We start from the raw sequence: 16,962 nt of genomic DNA, 5'->3' as shown, positions 1-16,962 counted from the left end.
ACTCTTCCAAGTTTGTGATCTGAAGGCAGTCAGTGTCCACACAGTCATGAACAAACAAGCAGATACAGTGAAACAACTCAACTCCCCATGTTCAGCAGCAAAATAATAATGACATTACTAGTGGAACTACAATTCTCGGTATGTGGCATACAAACTGCAAACAAAGAAAGCAGAGGAACACACCCACTGACATATCAATCCAAGACAACCCAAAGCTTCCGCTAAGCTTCAACATCCTCCACCCACTGTTCTTTGTTGTGTTTCTTTGACAGAAAGGCCGTGTTAGTTTTGCTCTGAGAGAGGAGAGGAAATGCATACCTTGTGACGGCTGCCTGGCGGTGACGTGGCTGCTGCTGCTGCGTGACAGGACTAGCCCTGGTACGACCAACAACTGAGCTCTCTCACACACACTGGAGAGAAGGGGGGAGAGGGAACGAGAGACAGCGTGCTGGAGAGCACAAGTCCCTCCCTCTCTCTCTCTCTCTCCTGCTACCATGGTGAGCATTCTGTTCTGTCTTTTGCTCTCTCCTACACACACAACCCCTCCCTCTCTCCCCCTTGTTTATTCTCCCTCCTTTTATATTCCTGTGTATGCTAGCTCTCTTCTGAGAAAGCTCCTTTAGTTTTCCCGCAGTAACTCTGATTCTCTCTAATGTATCCCTTTTGTCTGTTGGTTTGCTGCCACTCATGCACACACACAAAATCAAAACAACACTGTCTCAGACACCATGTGTCTACGTTCATTCCAAGCCTTTCTGCACCAATAACTGCCAGCAGGGCACCTGATTTCCTCAGCCATCAAAAGCAAAACCAACACCCCAGCAAGCGACCAATGGAGACACAACAACCGACTCAGACCATCACCATGTTACTCCGGCCCGACTAGGTGTTCAGCCTCGCTTCAGCCTCATTAATGCTTCCGTTTTCTCGGTTGCTGAGTCAAAGACCCAGCAGGGAAAACAAGTTAAGATGGGACGATGAGGGGACGATGAGGGGACGTGGAGGGGACGATATCTTAAGTGGTTTCACAAAGACAGTGTGGCTTTCCTCTCCTCCCGATACGTTTTCATTTGCCAGCAATGAAGTGATCAATGGGGCAACTAAAAAAGCCAAAAAAGAAGTGAACTAGGAAGAGTGCCAACTGGGTTAAAGGAAAGGCCATTCATTTGGGCTGGTCTAGACGAGCCTCTGGAGGAGCGAGTGAAGCAGGTAGAGGTACGGTGGACAGATTCAACCATGGTGAATGCTTAACTTGGACAGTGAAGGCCCTGTTTTATTTTATTATTCTTTAAAGAGGATCGGAATTTCAAGGAGAAAAGAGACAGATAGTAGGAGCATAGACAGAGGGCCTAACGTGGTCTGGTGTCAGGGGCTTAAGACCACACTGAAAGCCCTGTTTTGAAGTCAGGGTTACACTGAAAGCCCTGTTTTGAAGTCAGGGTTACACTGAAAGCCCTGTTTTGAAGTCAGGGTTACACTGAAAGCCATGTTTTGAAGTCAGGGTTACACTGAAAGCCCTGTTTTGAAGTCAGGGTTACAATGAAAGCCATGTTTTGAAGTCAGGGTTACACTGAAAGCCCTGTTCTGAAGTCAGGGTTACATTGAAGGCCCTGTTCTGAAGTCAGGGTTAAACTCCAAAGGTACAGAATGAGGCATCATATTTTCTCAGGGGGCATCATAAGACAAAAAAAACATCTACATTCCACATAATCTAATTGTGATCACATGGGAGAAAACTGGGCTATTATTAGACACATTTTGTTTTCAGACTTTTCTACATAGGGCCAGGCTGAACACTAGCTGGCATGATGACACAGGCTGCATCCCATAGGGCCAGGCTGAACACTAGCTGGCATGATGACACAGGCTGCATCCCATAGGGCCAGGCTGAACACTAGCTGGTATGATGACACAGGCTGCATCCCATAGGGCCAGGCTGAACACTAGCTGGCATGATGACACAGGCTGCATCCCATAGGGCCAGGCTGAACACTAGCTGGCATGATGACACAGGCTGCATCCCATAGGGCCCTGGTCAAAAGTAGTGCACTATATAGGGAATAGGGTGCCATTTGTGATGCATACATAGAAACAACAAGCCTGCATGACTTCCTGTATCTGGCGTGGGTTGTGCCTAGAGAGGAACAGAAGGTGTGAGAGGGGTCAGACAAGTGGTTGGGATGACAGCCACTTCAATAGATGTTTGCACTCCTTCAGTGGCTTATTGCTGACCTTCCACACGAGCTAAATAACGCTGGGCGATATAGCTACTGTTTGCTTCCACAAGGTGTATTTCAGGAACGGTAATTGCACCTTTGAGACCGGGCTGCAAGTTTCATCCAAGGACAAATATTGCAAAACGTTGTTTTGAGAGCGGGGTTTGGAAACCCGCCATCCAGAGACTGGGTCTGGACATAAACGCTCCAAAAGTGATCTGCTTTAAAAGCCGTTCCATTGACCATAACTGGCTCAACTTGAAGACCTCCCAGCATCCTTCAGTCGTCTAGTGGCTTCAGCTCAGTGGGCTAACACAATGTTGTGGTACACAGGAGACCCAGGTTGGAACCCAGTCAGTCTCAAAAGTACCAGAGATGTCATTTTACATCAGTAAGGCAAATTCTAGCATAATGACTGGTGCTAGACAGAAACATTTGCATAAATTCCAAAATATTTATTTAGTGGTAAAAACACTAGCGAGCTAAATTTCCACAACCCACCCCTAAAAATCTAGATCAGTGAGGTACACTGTTGAAGAAAAGAAACTGCATGTGATGCTATACAATCTCATTCACCACCTGCACAAATATACTTTCAGGGCTCCTGAGTGGCGCAGCGGTCTAAGGCACTGTGTCTCAGTGCTAGAGGCGTCACTACAGTCCATGGTTCAATTCCAGGCTGTATCACACAACTGGCCGTGATTGGGAGTCCCATAGAGTCCCATAGGGTGGCGCACAATTGGCCCAGCGTCGTTCGTGTTTGGCCGAGGTAGGCCGCCATTGTAAATAAGAATTTGTTCTTAACTGCCTTGCCTAGTTAAATAAAGGTTAAATAACAAAATACTGGTACAGTATAAATCTAGCCTGCTGAGAAGGGTCATGATTCTGGGTTAGGCCTAAGCAGAAAGAAAGTTGATTTGAGTTTCTCACACTCTGCGGAGGGAGGAGACAACAGAAGGACAGAGATTTGCCTCTACTAAATTCCAGACAAACAAACATTTCGTACTCACCATAACGAGTGATCAGAGGCTCATTTGCAGTATAATACCAACCACTTTGATTAGGTGAAAGAACACATCTGTGCTGAGAACTCTCACTGAGCCTGACTTCAAATTACTATGCATAAAGGGATAGTTCACCTTGAATAAGACATTCAAATATTGTGGATATTGACTTGCTTTGGGTTTTGTGCTAAAAAGTTAGCATCTGGAGACAGTGGCCAAATAAACATTTTGTAAAATGGGTGAACTATCCCGTTAAGGATAGTTGAGATGAGTCCAGATACCATTAGTCTAGAGGACTCTACCAGCCCAGCTGAGATGAGTCCAGATACCATTTGTCTAGAGGACTCCACCAGCCCAGCTGAGATGAGTCCAGGTACCATTAGTCTAGAGGACTCCACCAGCCCAGCTGAGATGAGCCCAGATACCATTAGTCTACAGGACTCTACCAGTCCAGCTGAGTCCAGATACCATTTGTCTAGAAGACTACCAGCCCAGCTGAGATGAGTCCAGATACCATTGGTCTAGAGGACTCCACCAGCACAGCTGAGATAAGTCCAGATACCATTTGTCTAGAGGACTCTACCAGCCCAGCTGAGATGAGTCCAGATACCATTAGTCTAGAGGACCACCAGCCCAGCTGAGATGAGTCCAGATACCATTGGTCTAGAGGACTCCACCAGCACAGCTGAGATAAGTCCAGATACCATTTGTCTAGAGGACTCTACCAGCCCAGCTGAGATGAGTCCAGATACCATTGGTCTAGAGGACTCCACCAGCACAGCTGAGATAAGTCCAGATACCATTTGTCTAGAGGACTCTACCAGCCGAGCTGAGATGAGTCCAGATACCATTAGTCTAGAGGACCACCAGCCCAGCTGAGATGAGTCCAGATTAGAGGTCGACCGATTAATCGGAATGGCCGATTAATTAGGGCCGATTTCAAGTTTTCATAACAATCGGAAATCGGTATTTTTGGGCGCCGATTTGCCGTTTTTTTGTTGTTGTTTTTACACCTTTATTTAATCTTTATTTAACTAGGCAAGTCAGTTAAGAACACATTCCTATTTTCAATGACGGCCTGGGAACGGTGGGTTAACTGCCTCGTTCAGGGGCAGAAAGACACATTTTCACCTTGTCAGCTCGGGGGATCCAATCTTGCAACCTTTTCAGTTAACTAGCCCAACGCAATAACGACCTGCCTCTCTCTTGTTGCACTCCACAAGGAGACTGTTATGCAAGTGCAGTAAGCAAAGGTAAGTTGCTAGCTAGCATTAAACTTATCTTATAAAAAACAATCAATCATAATCACTAGTTAACTACACATGGTTGTTGATATTACTAGAATATTATCTAGCGTGTCCTGTGTTGCATATAATCTGACTGAGCATACAAGCATACACGTATCTAAGTATCTGACTGAGCGGCGGTAGGCAGAAGCAGGCGCGTAAACTTTCATTCAAACAATACTTTTGTGCGTTTTGCCAGCAGCTCTTCGTTGTGCGTCAAGTATTGTGCTGTTTATGACTTCAAACCTATCAACTCCCGAGATGAGTCGGGTGTGACCAAAGTGAAATGGCTGGTTAGTTGGCGCGCGCTAATAGCGTTTCAAACTTCACTCGCTCTGAGCCTTGGGGTGGTTGTTTCCCTTGCTCTGCATGGGTAACGCTGCTTCGATGTGGTGGCTGTTGTCGTTGTGTTGCTGGTTCGAGCCCAGGGAGGAGCGAGGAGAGGGGCGGAAACTATGCTGTTACACTGGCAATACTAAAGTGCCTATAAGAACACCCAATAGTCAAAGGTTAATGAAATACAAATGTTATAGAGGGAAATAGTCCTATAATTCCTATAATAACTACAACCTAAAACTTCTTACCTGGGAATATTGAAGACTCATGTTAAAAGGAACCACCAGCTTTCATATGTTCTCATGTTCTGAGCAAGGAACTGAAATGTTAGCTTTTTTACATAGCACATATTGCACTTTTACTTTCTTCTCCAACAATTTGTTTTTGCATTATTTAAACCATATTGAACATGTTTCATTATTTATTTGAGGCTAAATTGATTTTATTGATGTATTATATTAAGTTAAAAAGTGTTCATTCAGTATTGTTGTAATTGTCATTATTACAAATACACATATTTTATTTAAATCGGCCATTTAGTCCTCCAATAATCAGTATCGGTGTTGAAAAATCATAATCGGTCGACCTCTAGTCCAGATACCATTAGTCTAGCAGAGCAGACCAGACCAGCACCAACTTCATCATAATTACAGTTGACAGACTGACAGGGAAACTGCGTCCCAGATGGCACCCTAAAAGGGACACATCCAGACTGTCTGATGCACTAGGTCCATGGAAACAGGATACTGGCATTTGCTCTGTTGTCCGACCAGTAAAGGGTTAAGACCTGAACAAACCAGAAGGCCTCACATCACTCGTACTGACACACAAAGGAGTACAAGCACACGCCCAGAACTGACCTCAGATCAGTGAACTTGTGAAAATTCCCATGAAATACAGGAACAAAACTAAACCTGTCAGCTTCTTTTAAACAGACCAGTGGTTATTGTGGGCTGCCTGGTGTGAGTACCTTCCCTTAACAGTCACGACCTCTCAGCAGCGTTACCTTAACAGTGACTACCTCTCAGCAGCGTTACCTTAACAGTGACTCCCTCTCAGCAGTGTTACCTTAACAGTGACTACCTCTCAGCAGCGTTACCTTAACAGTCACCACCTCTCAGCAGTGTAGGAACAGGTATCTACTGAACTGTTCACCCAAAACTTGGAGTCACTAAGATGGTCTTTCATCCATTGCCTACAATGGACATAGATGATCTTAGTGCTATGAAGCGTACAGGACACTCAAAGTTCTGCTACTATGGGGGGGGGCATTGATATACGGCTCCTAAAGAAGGGCCTAAGCCCACAGAGGATGTATTAGGAGAGCATGAGACAGCCCACAGAGGATGTATTAGGAGAGCATGAGACAGCCCACAGAGGATGTATTAGGAGAGCATGAGACAGCCCACAGAGGATGTATTAGGAGAGCATGAGACAGCCCACAGAGGGTGTATTAGGAGAGCATGAGACAGCCCACAGAGGATGTATTAGGAGAGCATGAGACAGCCCACACCAGGCTTATTCCCTGCATACTTCACTGCTTTTCACCTGGGCCCAGAGAGTGCTTGTCTAAACTAGTGCACTAGCCTGTACAGGGGACAGGGCACCATTTGGGAAGCATCCCTAGACAGATATATTCAGCTGTAATAACACTGCCTGAGGGAGGCATCCCTAGACTGAGACATTCAGCAGTAATAACACTGCCTGAGGGAGGCATCCCTAGACTGAGACATTCAGCAGTAATAACACTGCCTGAGGGAGGCATCCCTAGACTGAGACATTCAGCAGTAATAACACTGCCTGAGGGAGGCATCCCTAGACTGAGACATTCAGCTGTAATAACACTGCCTGAGGGAGGCATCCCTAGACTGAGACATTCAGCAGTAATAACACTGCCTGAGGGAGGCATCCCTAGACTGAGACATTCAGCTGTAATAACACTGCCTGAGGGAGGCATCCCTAGACTGAGACATTCAGCAGTAATAACACTGCCTGAGGGAGGCATCCCTAGACTGAGAGACATTCAGCTGTAATAACACTGCCTGAGGGAGGCATCCCTAGACTGAGACATTCAGCTGTAATAACACTGCCTGAGGGAGGCATCCCTAGACTGAGAGACATTCAGCTGTAATAACACTGCCTGAGGGAGGCATCCCTAGACTGAGACGTTCAGCTGTAATAACACTGCCTGAGGGAGGCATCCCTAGACTGAGACATTCAGCTGTAATAACACTGCCTGAGGGAGGCATCTCTAGACTGAGAGACATTCAGCTGTAATAACACTGCCTGAGGGAGGCATCCCTAGACTGAGAGACATTCAGCTGTAATAACACTGCCTGAGGGAGGCATCCCTAGACTGAGAGACATTCAGCTGTAATAACACTGCCTGAGGGAGGCATCCCTAGACTGAGAGACATTCAGCTGTAATAACACTGCCTGGGGGAGGCATCCCTAGACTGAGACATTCAGCAGTAATAACACTGCCTGAGGGAGGCATCCCTAGACTGAGACATTCAGCTGTAATAACACTGCCTGAGGGAGGCATCCCTAGACTGAGACATTCAGCTGTAATAACACTGCCCGAGGGAGGCATCCCTAGACTGAGAGACATTCAGCTGTAATAACACTGCCTGAGGGAGGCATCCCTAGACTGAGAGACATTCAGCTGTAATAACACTGCCTGAGGGAGTGTATTAGGCTCTGACACTGTCAGAAACTGGACTCCAGCCCAGACCACTGAAAGTCTTCAATAAACTGTTCTTTACTGTGCAGATCATTTGTCTGTTGTTGGAGCCAATCCCAGCTACCCTGATTTTTGTTATTGTGTTTGCTGCTAATCCCTCATGTTTCAGTAAACAACAGCAAGAACCACCATCCACAATAAACCCATTGGGGAGTCTTGCACAGTCATGCCACAACAGCAGCTTGTCATTTGTGGACCGTAGGAACGCACTTCGTCGGCATCGTAGTCTCGGGAGACCAATCAGAGAAATTCCCACACTGAAATATTCCAACAATTAAAGTCTAACCTGCTCCCTCATTAGCTGAGAGGAATAGAAAGGATATATGCACCAAATGGCACCCTATTCCCTATATAGTGCACTACTTTGGCCCATAGGGTTCTGGTCTAAAGTACTGCACCATCGGGAATAGGCTGTCATTTGGGACGAAGACAGGGTCTTAGTATTTATTTTTTGGGAGGGGTACTTTTTACCCCTTTTTCTCCCCAATTTCGGTAGTTACAGTCTTGTCCCATCGCTGCAACTCCCGAACAGATTCGGGAGAGTTGGCGACCGAAGTCAGTGTGCAGGTGCCCGGCCGCCACAAGGGATGAGGCGCCTGGGACGAGGACATCCCAGCCAGCCAAACCCTCCCTTAACCTGAACGACGCTGGGCCAATTGTGTGCCGCCTCATGAGTCTCCCGGTCACGGCCGACTGCAACACAGCCCGGGATGGAACCTGGATCTGTAGTGACCCCTCCGGTGCCTTAGACCGCTGCGCCACTCGGGAGGCTCAGACAGGGTCTTTGTCCTGTTACTGTATAATCCCACTGATGCCAGTGTGTGACACCCCTGAGAGACGGCCTGTTCTGTCATCACAGGACTCATCTGGAGCTCATTGCCTTCACACCCGCTGCAAGAAAAGCCAATGAGGATTATGATTAAGTTGAGATAATGTTTCTCCAATAGCAGAAGGCTTAGGGCTGAGCGATAAGGGCTAAAAATCATTTAAAAAATGTATGGCCGATTCCTGATATATATCTCGATGTTTTAAACGTTGTCTATAGATAAGCCTTGTTGCACAATTAAAGGTCAATACATTGCATTTCAAACAGTCAGCAATAATCTAATGAATTCAGAACACTGATCTGTCGATGAAAATGACATTTTATGTACCCGAGCCATTAACAACTCTCATCCACAAATAATGACTCACTTATTGTAGCAAGCTGCACAGTGCACACAGCAGGAGGAGGGGATGGTGTCTGTGGAGTGGGAAGGTGCACAGTGCACACAGCAGGAGGAGGGGATGGTGTCTGTGGAGTGGGAAGGTGCACAGTGCACACAGCAGGAGGAGGGGATGGTGTCTGTGGAGTGGGAAGGTGAACAGTGCACACAGCAGGAGGATGGCTTGGTGTCTGTGGAGTGGGAAGGTGCACAGTGCACACAGCAGGAGGAGGGGATGGTGTCTGTGGAGTGGGAAGGTGCACAGTGCACACAGCAGGAGGAGGGGATGGTGTCTGTGGAGTGGGAAGGTGCACAGTGCACACAGCAGGAGGAGGGGATGGTGTCTGTGGAGTGGGAAGCTGCACAGTGCACACAGCAGGAAGAGGGGATGGTGTCTGTGGAGTGGGAAGCTGCACAGTGCACACAGCAGGAGGAGGGGATGGTGTCTGTGGAGTGGGAAGCTGCACAGTGCACACAGCAGGAAGAGGGGATGGTGTCTGTGGAGTGGGAAGCTGTACAGTGCACACAGCAGGAGGAGGGGTTGGTGTCTGTGGAGTGGGAAGGTGCACAGTGCACACAGCAGGAGGAGGGGTTGGTGTCTGTGGAGTGGGAAGGTGCACAGTGCACACAGCAGGAGGAGGAGGGGATGTGTCTGTGGAGTGGGAAGGTGAACAGTGCACACAGCAGGAGGAGGGGATGGTGTCTATGGAGTGGGAAGGTGCACAGTGCACACAGCAGGAGGAGGGGGGGTTGGTGTCTGTGGAGTGGGAAGGTGCACAGTGCACACAGCAGGAGGAGGAGGGGGTGGTGTCTGTGGAGTGGGAAGCTGCACAGTGCACACAGCAGGAGGAGGGCGGGATGGTGTCTGTGGAGTGGGAAGGTGCACAGTGCACACAGCAGGAGGAGGGGTTGGTGTCTGTGGAGTGGGAAGGTTCTGTACCATCACTCATTCATATATCTTTATGTACATATTCTTTATCCCTTTACACTTGTGTGTATAAGGTAGTAGTTTTGGAATTGTTAGTTAGATTACTTGTTATTACTGCATTGTCGGAACTAGAAGCACAAGCATTTCGCTACACTCGCATTAACATGTGTAGGTGACAATTATTTTTGCTTTGATTTGATTTGGAGTCAAGACCAAAAAGACAGAATGCTCAAAAACACAACGACAACCTTAATTGTGCGAACATTGCCCTAAAACAAACATTGGATATTGAGATTCTTCTGAAGGGTTTTAAGGGAGGAAGTTGTTCAGGGCCAAACTCAGCCTGTAATCTCATTAGTATTGAACCAATCAACCGCTTGCTTGTCCCTGATATGTCTGATTATGAGCACACTGTCTGAGAGACTCAGAGGGAGGGAGGGACACTCCCTGTTTATGGGTGACTTGCAACATCTGGGGCTCTTACAGAGAACAAGCAGCAGGTTCACAAGGACAGACTCAACACCAGTGAGAGCCAACCATTATCACAACCATCACTCACACATGTCCACATTGTAACAGAGCCTGAAGATCTCAGCTCAGCCTCTACAGCCTTCTGAAGACCCAACCATCATCACAACCATCACTCACACATGTCCACATTGTAACAGAGCCTGAAGATCTCAGCTCAGCCTCTACAGCCTTCTGAAGAGCCAACCATCATCACAACCATCACTCACACATGTTCACATTGTAACAGAGCCTGAGGATCTCAGCTCAGCCTCTACAGCCTTCTGAAGACCCAACCATCATCACAACCATCACTCACACATGTTCACATTGTAACAGAGCCTGAAGATCTCAGCTCAGCCTCTACAGCCTTCTGAAGACCCAACCATCATCACAACCATCACTCACACATGTCCACATTGTAACAGAGCCTGAAGATCTCAGCTCAGCCTCTACAGCCTTCTGAAGAGCCAACCATCATCACAACCATCACTCACACATGTCCACATTGTAACAGAGCCTGAAGATCTCAGCTCAGCCTCTACAGCCTTCTGAAGACCCAACCATCATCACAACCATCACTCACACATGTTCACATTGTAACAGAGCCTGAGGATCTCAGCTCAGCCTCTACAGCCTTCTGAAGAGCCAACCATCATCACAACCATCACTCACACATGTCCACATTGTAACAGAGCCTGAAGATCTCAGCTCAGCCTCTACAGCCTTCTGAAGACCCAACCATAGAAGTCCCCATGGAGGACAATCATACTGGAGGACAATCATACTGGAGGACAATCATACTGGAGGACATTCATACTGGAGGACAATCATACTGGAGGACAATCATACTGGACTTGAGTGATCGTCGATGATGATACAACATGCGTTTGTGTATTTTATGAACCAGCATGTGTATAACTGTGGGGATAGCTATGTTCTACTCTGTGGGTATAACTGTGGGTATAGCTGTGGGTATAGCTATGTTCTACTCTGTGGGTATAGCTGTGGGTATAGCTGTGGGTATAGCTGTGTTCTACGCTGTGGGTATAGCTGTGGGTATAGCTGTGTTCTACGCTGTGGGTATAGCTATGTTCTACTCTGTGGTTATAGCTATGTTCTACTCTGTGGGTATAGCTGTGGGTATAGCTGTGGGGATAGCTGTGTTCTACGCTGTGGGTATAGCTGTGGGTATAGCTGTGTTCTACGCTGTGGGTATAGCTGTGGGGATAGCTGTGTTCTACGCTGTGGGGATAGCTGTGTTCTACGCTGTGGGGATAGCTGTGTTCTACGCTGTGGGAATAGCTGTGGGTATAGCTGTGTTCTACGCTGTGGGTATAACTGTGGGTATAGCGGTGTTCTACGCTGTGGGTATAGCTGTGGGGATAGCAGTGTTCTACACTGTGGGGATAGCTGTGGGGATAGCTGTGTTCTACGCTGTGGGTATAGCTGTGTTCTACGCTGTGGGTATAGTTGTGTGTACGTGGACATGGTGTGTAGTGTGTATGTGGACATGGTGTGTAGTGTGTATGTGGACATGGTGTGTAGTGTGTATGTGGACATGGTGTGTAGTGTGTATGTGGACATGGTGTGTAGTGTGTATGTGGACATGGTGAGTAGTGTGTATGTGGACATGGTGTGTAGTGTGTATGTGGACACGGTGTGTAGTGTGTATGTGGACATGGTGTGTAGTGTGTATGTGGACACGGTGTGTAGTGTGTATGTGGACACGGTGTGTAGTGTGTATGTGGACATGGTGTGTAGTGTGTATGTGGACACGGTGTGTAGTGTGTAAGTGGACATGGTGTGTGGACACGGTGTGTAGTGTGTAAGTGGACATGGTGTGTAGTGTGTATGTGGACACGGTGTGTAGTGTGTATGTGGACACGGTGTGTAGTGTGTATGTGGACACGGTGTGTAGTGTGTAAGTGGACATGGTGTGTAGTGTGTATGTGGACATGGTGTGTATGTGGACATGGTGTGTAGTGTGTAAGTGGACATGGTGTTGTAGTGTGTAAGTGGACATGGTGTTGTAGTGTGTATGTGGACATGGTGTGTAGTGTGTAAGTGGACATGGTGTGTAGTGTGTATGTGGACATGGTGTGTAGTGTGTATGTGGACATGGTGTGTAGTGTGTATGTGGACATGGTGTGTAGTGTGTATGTGGACATGGTGTGTAGTGTGTATGTGGACATGGTGTGTATGTGGACACGGTGTGTAGTGTGTATGTGGACATGGTGTGTAGTGTGTAAGTGGACATGGTGTGTAGTGTGTATGTGGACATGGTGTGTAGTGTGTAAGTGGACATGGTGTGTAGTGTGTATGTGGACATGGTGTGTAGTGTGTATGTGGACATGGTGTGTAGTGTGTATGTGGACATGGTGTGTATGTGGACACGGTGTGTAGTGTGTATGTGGACACGGTGTGTATGTGGACATGGTGTTGTAGTGTGTATGTGGACATGGTGTGTAGTGTGTATGTGAACATGGTGTGTAGTGTGTATGTGGACATGGTGTGTAGTGTGTATGTGGACACGGTGTGTAGTGTGTATGTGGACATGGTGTGTAGTGTGTACGTGGACATGGTGTGTGTGTGAAAGGACTAGACAGGTTTGATCTTCTCCAGGTTTTTGTCTTCATCATTCGTTCACCTCTTCATATTCCTCTCTCTGCTGTTGGCATTCCCACGAGGCATGAAAGTGAGAGGCTAAGCGACCTTTAATGTCCGGCACAAGTGCCTGAAACCGTGACTCAGTGTGGGACTGCCAAGGCCGGTGGCAGGCTAGGAACATGAGCATCGTAGGACATCATTAAGAAACAGAACCCTGACCTGAACACACCCCTGTGATCATCACTGAGAAGGACATGACAGAAGACAAAGCCACCAATGAGGAAGACCTCCAGGACCATGAGCACCAGAAGAAGACGAAGGCTTTTTAACTGGGCTTTACAAGACAAGAAGCCCAGAGCTAATAGGCCTGAGTCCAGGCAAAAGGGACGTGATGCTCCTGCGAGTTGACATTTCCCTGCCCAAGTGAGGAGGGGTGGGGCTTGTACTCACCAGAGCTGTCTCACCGTCGCCCTGGGACTGGGACTCAGAAGAAGAAGAGTCCATGGTTCCACAGATTGCTGCCTGTTAGAGATGCTCAGAGCTCTGCATGTCTGTGGAAGACAGAAACAGAGACAGGTAAACATATAGACAGAGGGAGGAAGAGAGAAACAGAGAGAGAAACAGAGACAGGTAAACATATAGACAGAGGGAGGAAGAGAGAAACAGAGAGAGAGACAGGACATGGCAGGTAAACATATAGACAGAGGGAGGAAGAGAGAAACAGAGAGAGAGACAGGACATGACAGGTAAAAATATAGACAGAGGGAGGAAGAGAGAAACAGAGAGAGAGACAGGACATGACAGGTAAACATATAGACAGAGGGAGGAAGAGAGAAACAGAGAGAGAGACAGGACATGACAGGTAAACATTTAGACAGAGGGAGGAAGAGAGAAACAGAGAGACAGGACAGGTAAACATATAGACAGAGGGAGGAAGAGAGAAACAGAGACAGGTCATGACAGGTAAACATATAGACAGAGGGAGGAAGAGAGAAACAGAGAGAGAGAGACAGGACATGACAGGTAAACATATAGACAGAGGGAGGAAGAGAGAAACAGAGAGACAGGACAGGGAAACATATAGACAGAGGGAGGAAGAGAGACAGATGGACAAGCACACCACACTCACACAATTGACACAGAAACACACACAGCATAAACAATGAGATCCCAGCACAGCCCGTCACATCAGGACATACGCCTAAAGGTCACAAGTGAGTGGAGGCCAGCCAGGCAGCACCATGTCCAGGGGTCACATGCTCCATCTGCAGCTCAACCCTTCTGATGGCTTTGATCATCTTTGTTTTTTTCCACCCTTTCAAGGATTACTTATATGTGATGCGGTTCAGAGCAGGGCTGAACTTCCAACGTGACATCAGTCATCTGTCCTCCTGCCAGCTTCTCATGAGGCCCAATTATTTCTTTCCCCCTCAGTTACTTTCCAAATTGCAACTGCTTCTTTCACCAATCCAACATGACAATCTAGCCTAATGTACCTGCCACCAGCTGAGAGGCGGCGTCTCTCTCTCTCTCTCTCTCTCTCTCTCTCTCTCTCTCCCTCTCTCTCTCCCTCTCTCCCTCTCTCCCTCCACAGGAAAATTAACAGCCGCGTCTCCTCCTTCCAAAGCGTCGATAACCTTAACAGCCAATAGAGTGTACGAGGTCTCCTCTCCTCTCCTCTCCTCTCCTCTCCTCTCCTCTCCTCTCCTCTCCTCTCCTCTCAGCTCTACCGAGGCGTCCGAGGTCTCCTCTCTTCTCCTCTCCTCTCCTCTCCTCTCCTCTCCTCTCCTCTCCTCTCCTCTCCTCTCAGCTCTACCGAGGCGTCCGAGGTCCCCTCTCCTCTCCTCTCCTCTCCTCTCCTCTCCTCTCAGCTCTACCGAGGCGTCCGAGGTCCCCTCTCCTCTCCTCTCCTCTCAGCTCTACCGAGGCGTCCGAGGTCCCCTCTCCTCTCCGCTCTACCGAGGCGTCCGAGGTCCCCTCTCCTCTCCTCTCAGCTCTATCGAGGAGTCCGAGGTCCCCTCTCCTCTCCTCTCAGCTCTACCGAGGCGTCCGAGGTCCCCTCTCCTCTCCTCTCAGCTCTACCGAGGCGTTCGAGGTCCCCTCTCCTCTCAGCTCTACCGAGGCGTCCGAGGTCCCCTCTCCTCTCCGCTCTACCGAGGCGTCCGAGGTCCCCTCTTCCCCCCTCTCAGCTCTACCGAGGCGTCCGAGGTCCCCTCTCCTCTCCTCTCAGCTCTACCGAGGCGTCCGAGGTTCCCTCCCCTCTCCTCTCAGCTCTACCGAGGCGTCCGAGGTCCCCTCTCCTCTCCTCTCAGCTCTACCGAGGCGTCCGAGGTTCCCTCTCCTCTCCTCTCAGCTCTACCGAGGCGTCCGAGGTTCCCTCCCCTCTCCTCTCAGCTCTACCGAGGCGTCCGAGGTCCCCTCTCCTCTCCTCTCAGCTCTACCGAGGCGTCCGAGGTCCCCTCTCCTCTCCTCTCAGCTCTACCGAGGCGTCCGAGGTTCCCTCTCCTCTCCTCTCAGCTCTACCGAGGCGTCCGAGGTTCCCTCTCCTCTCAGCTCTACCGAGGCGTCCGAGGTCCCCTCTCCTCTCAGCTCTACCGAGGCGTCCGAGGTCCCCTCTCCTCTCAGCTCTACCGAGGCGTCCGAGGTCCCCTCTCCTCTCCTCTCAGCTCTACCGAGGCGTCCGAGGTCCCCTCTCCTCTCCTCTCAGCTCTACCGAGGCGTCCGAGGTCCCCTCTCAGCTCTACCGAGGCGTCCGAGGTCCCCTCTCCTCTCCTCTCAGCTCTACCGAGGCGTCCGAGGTCCCCTCTCCTCTCCTCTCAGCTCTACCGAGGCGTCCGAGGTCCCCTCTCCTCTCCTCTCAGCTCTACCGAGGCGTCCGAGGTTCCCTCTCCTCTCAGCTCTACCGAGGCGTCCGAGGTTCCCTCTCCTCTCAGCTCTACCGAGGCGTCCGAGGTTCCCTCTCCTCTCAGCTCTACCGAGGCGTCCGAGGTTCCCTCTCCTCTCAGCTCTACCGAGGCGTCCGAGGTTCCCTCTCCTCTCAGCTCTACCGAGGCGTCCGAGGTTCCCTCTCCTCTCAGCTCTACCGAGGCGTCCGAGGTTCCCTCTCCTCTCAGCTCTACCGAGGCGTCCGAGGTCCCCTCTCCTCTCCTCTCAGCTCTACCGAGGCGTCCGAGGTTCCCTCTCCTCTCAGCTCTACCGAGGCGTCCGAGGTCCCCTCTGAGCTCTACCGAGGCGTCCGAGGTCCCCTCTCCTCTCCTCTCAGCTCTACCGAGGCGTCCGAGGTCCCCTCTCCTCTCAGCTCTACCGAGGCGTCCGAGGTTCCCTCTCCTCTCAGCTCTACCGAGGCGTCCGAGGTCCCCTCTCCTCTCAGCTCTACCGAGGCGTCCGAGGTCCCCTCTCCTCTCAGCTCTACCGAGGCGTCCGAGGTTCCCTCTCCTCTCCTCTCAGCTCTACCGAGGCGTCTGAGGTCCCCTCTCCTCTCAGCTCTACCGAGGCGTCCGAGGTCCCCTCTCCTCTCCTCTCAGCTCTACCGAGGTGTCCGAGGTTCCCTCTCCTCTCAGCTCTACCGAGGCGTCCGAGGTCCCCTCTCCTCTCCTCTCAGCTCTACCGAGGCGTCCGAGGTCCCCTCTCCTCTCAGCTCTACCGAGGCGTCCGAGGTTCCCTCTCCTCTCAGCTCTACCGAGGCGTCCGAGGTTCCCTCTCCTCTCAGCTCTACCGAGGCGTCCGAGGTTCCCTCTCCTCTCCTCTCAGCTCTACCGAGGCGTCCGAGGTTCCCTCTCCTCTCAGCTCTACCGAGGCGTCCGAGGTTCCCTCTCCTCTCCTCTCAGCTCTACCGAGGCGTCCGAGGTTCCCTCTCCTCTCAGCTCTCTATACAATAGTCCTGTGCATTTTGTTTTTGCTTTCTGTTGGTTTGTTTGCTTGTTTTGGAATATGAGTGTTTCTTTCATTTCAAGACATAGCTTCCATCGATCGTTGACAACAATATGGATTTAAGAGATTTAAAATGTAGTTACTCATACTATGACAAATAAAACGGACCTCTTACAAGGGCCTGTACATTTGACATTTGTCCGAGGTCCCCTCTCCTCTCAGCTCTACCGAGGCGTCCGAGGTCCCCTCTCCTCTCA

At 49.6% G+C, this 16,962-nt stretch overlaps 1 protein-coding gene across 1 annotated transcript in view; it reads right to left on the bottom strand.

The window, feature by feature from the left end:
* The window catches only part of LOC139379662 (oxysterol-binding protein-related protein 8-like), a 126,754-nt gene extending 113,359 nt beyond the window's left edge, over positions 1-13,395 (bottom strand). Inside the window, exon 1 of the mRNA XM_071122485.1 lies at positions 13,286-13,395. Within this exon, the coding sequence (XP_070978586.1) occupies positions 13,286-13,339 (54 nt within the window). The 5' untranslated portion in view covers positions 13,340-13,395. The remainder of the gene's footprint in view (positions 1-13,285) is intronic.
* Positions 13,396-16,962: the final 3,567 nt, after the last annotated feature.

Source organism: Oncorhynchus clarkii, chromosome 21 (assembly GCF_045791955.1).
Source record: "Oncorhynchus clarkii lewisi isolate Uvic-CL-2024 chromosome 21, UVic_Ocla_1.0, whole genome shotgun sequence".
In the NCBI taxonomy this organism is placed as follows: domain Eukaryota; kingdom Metazoa; phylum Chordata; class Actinopteri; order Salmoniformes; family Salmonidae; genus Oncorhynchus; species Oncorhynchus clarkii.
Note: the sequence above shows the minus strand (reverse complement) of the source record. Positions and strands in the feature narration are given on the sequence as shown.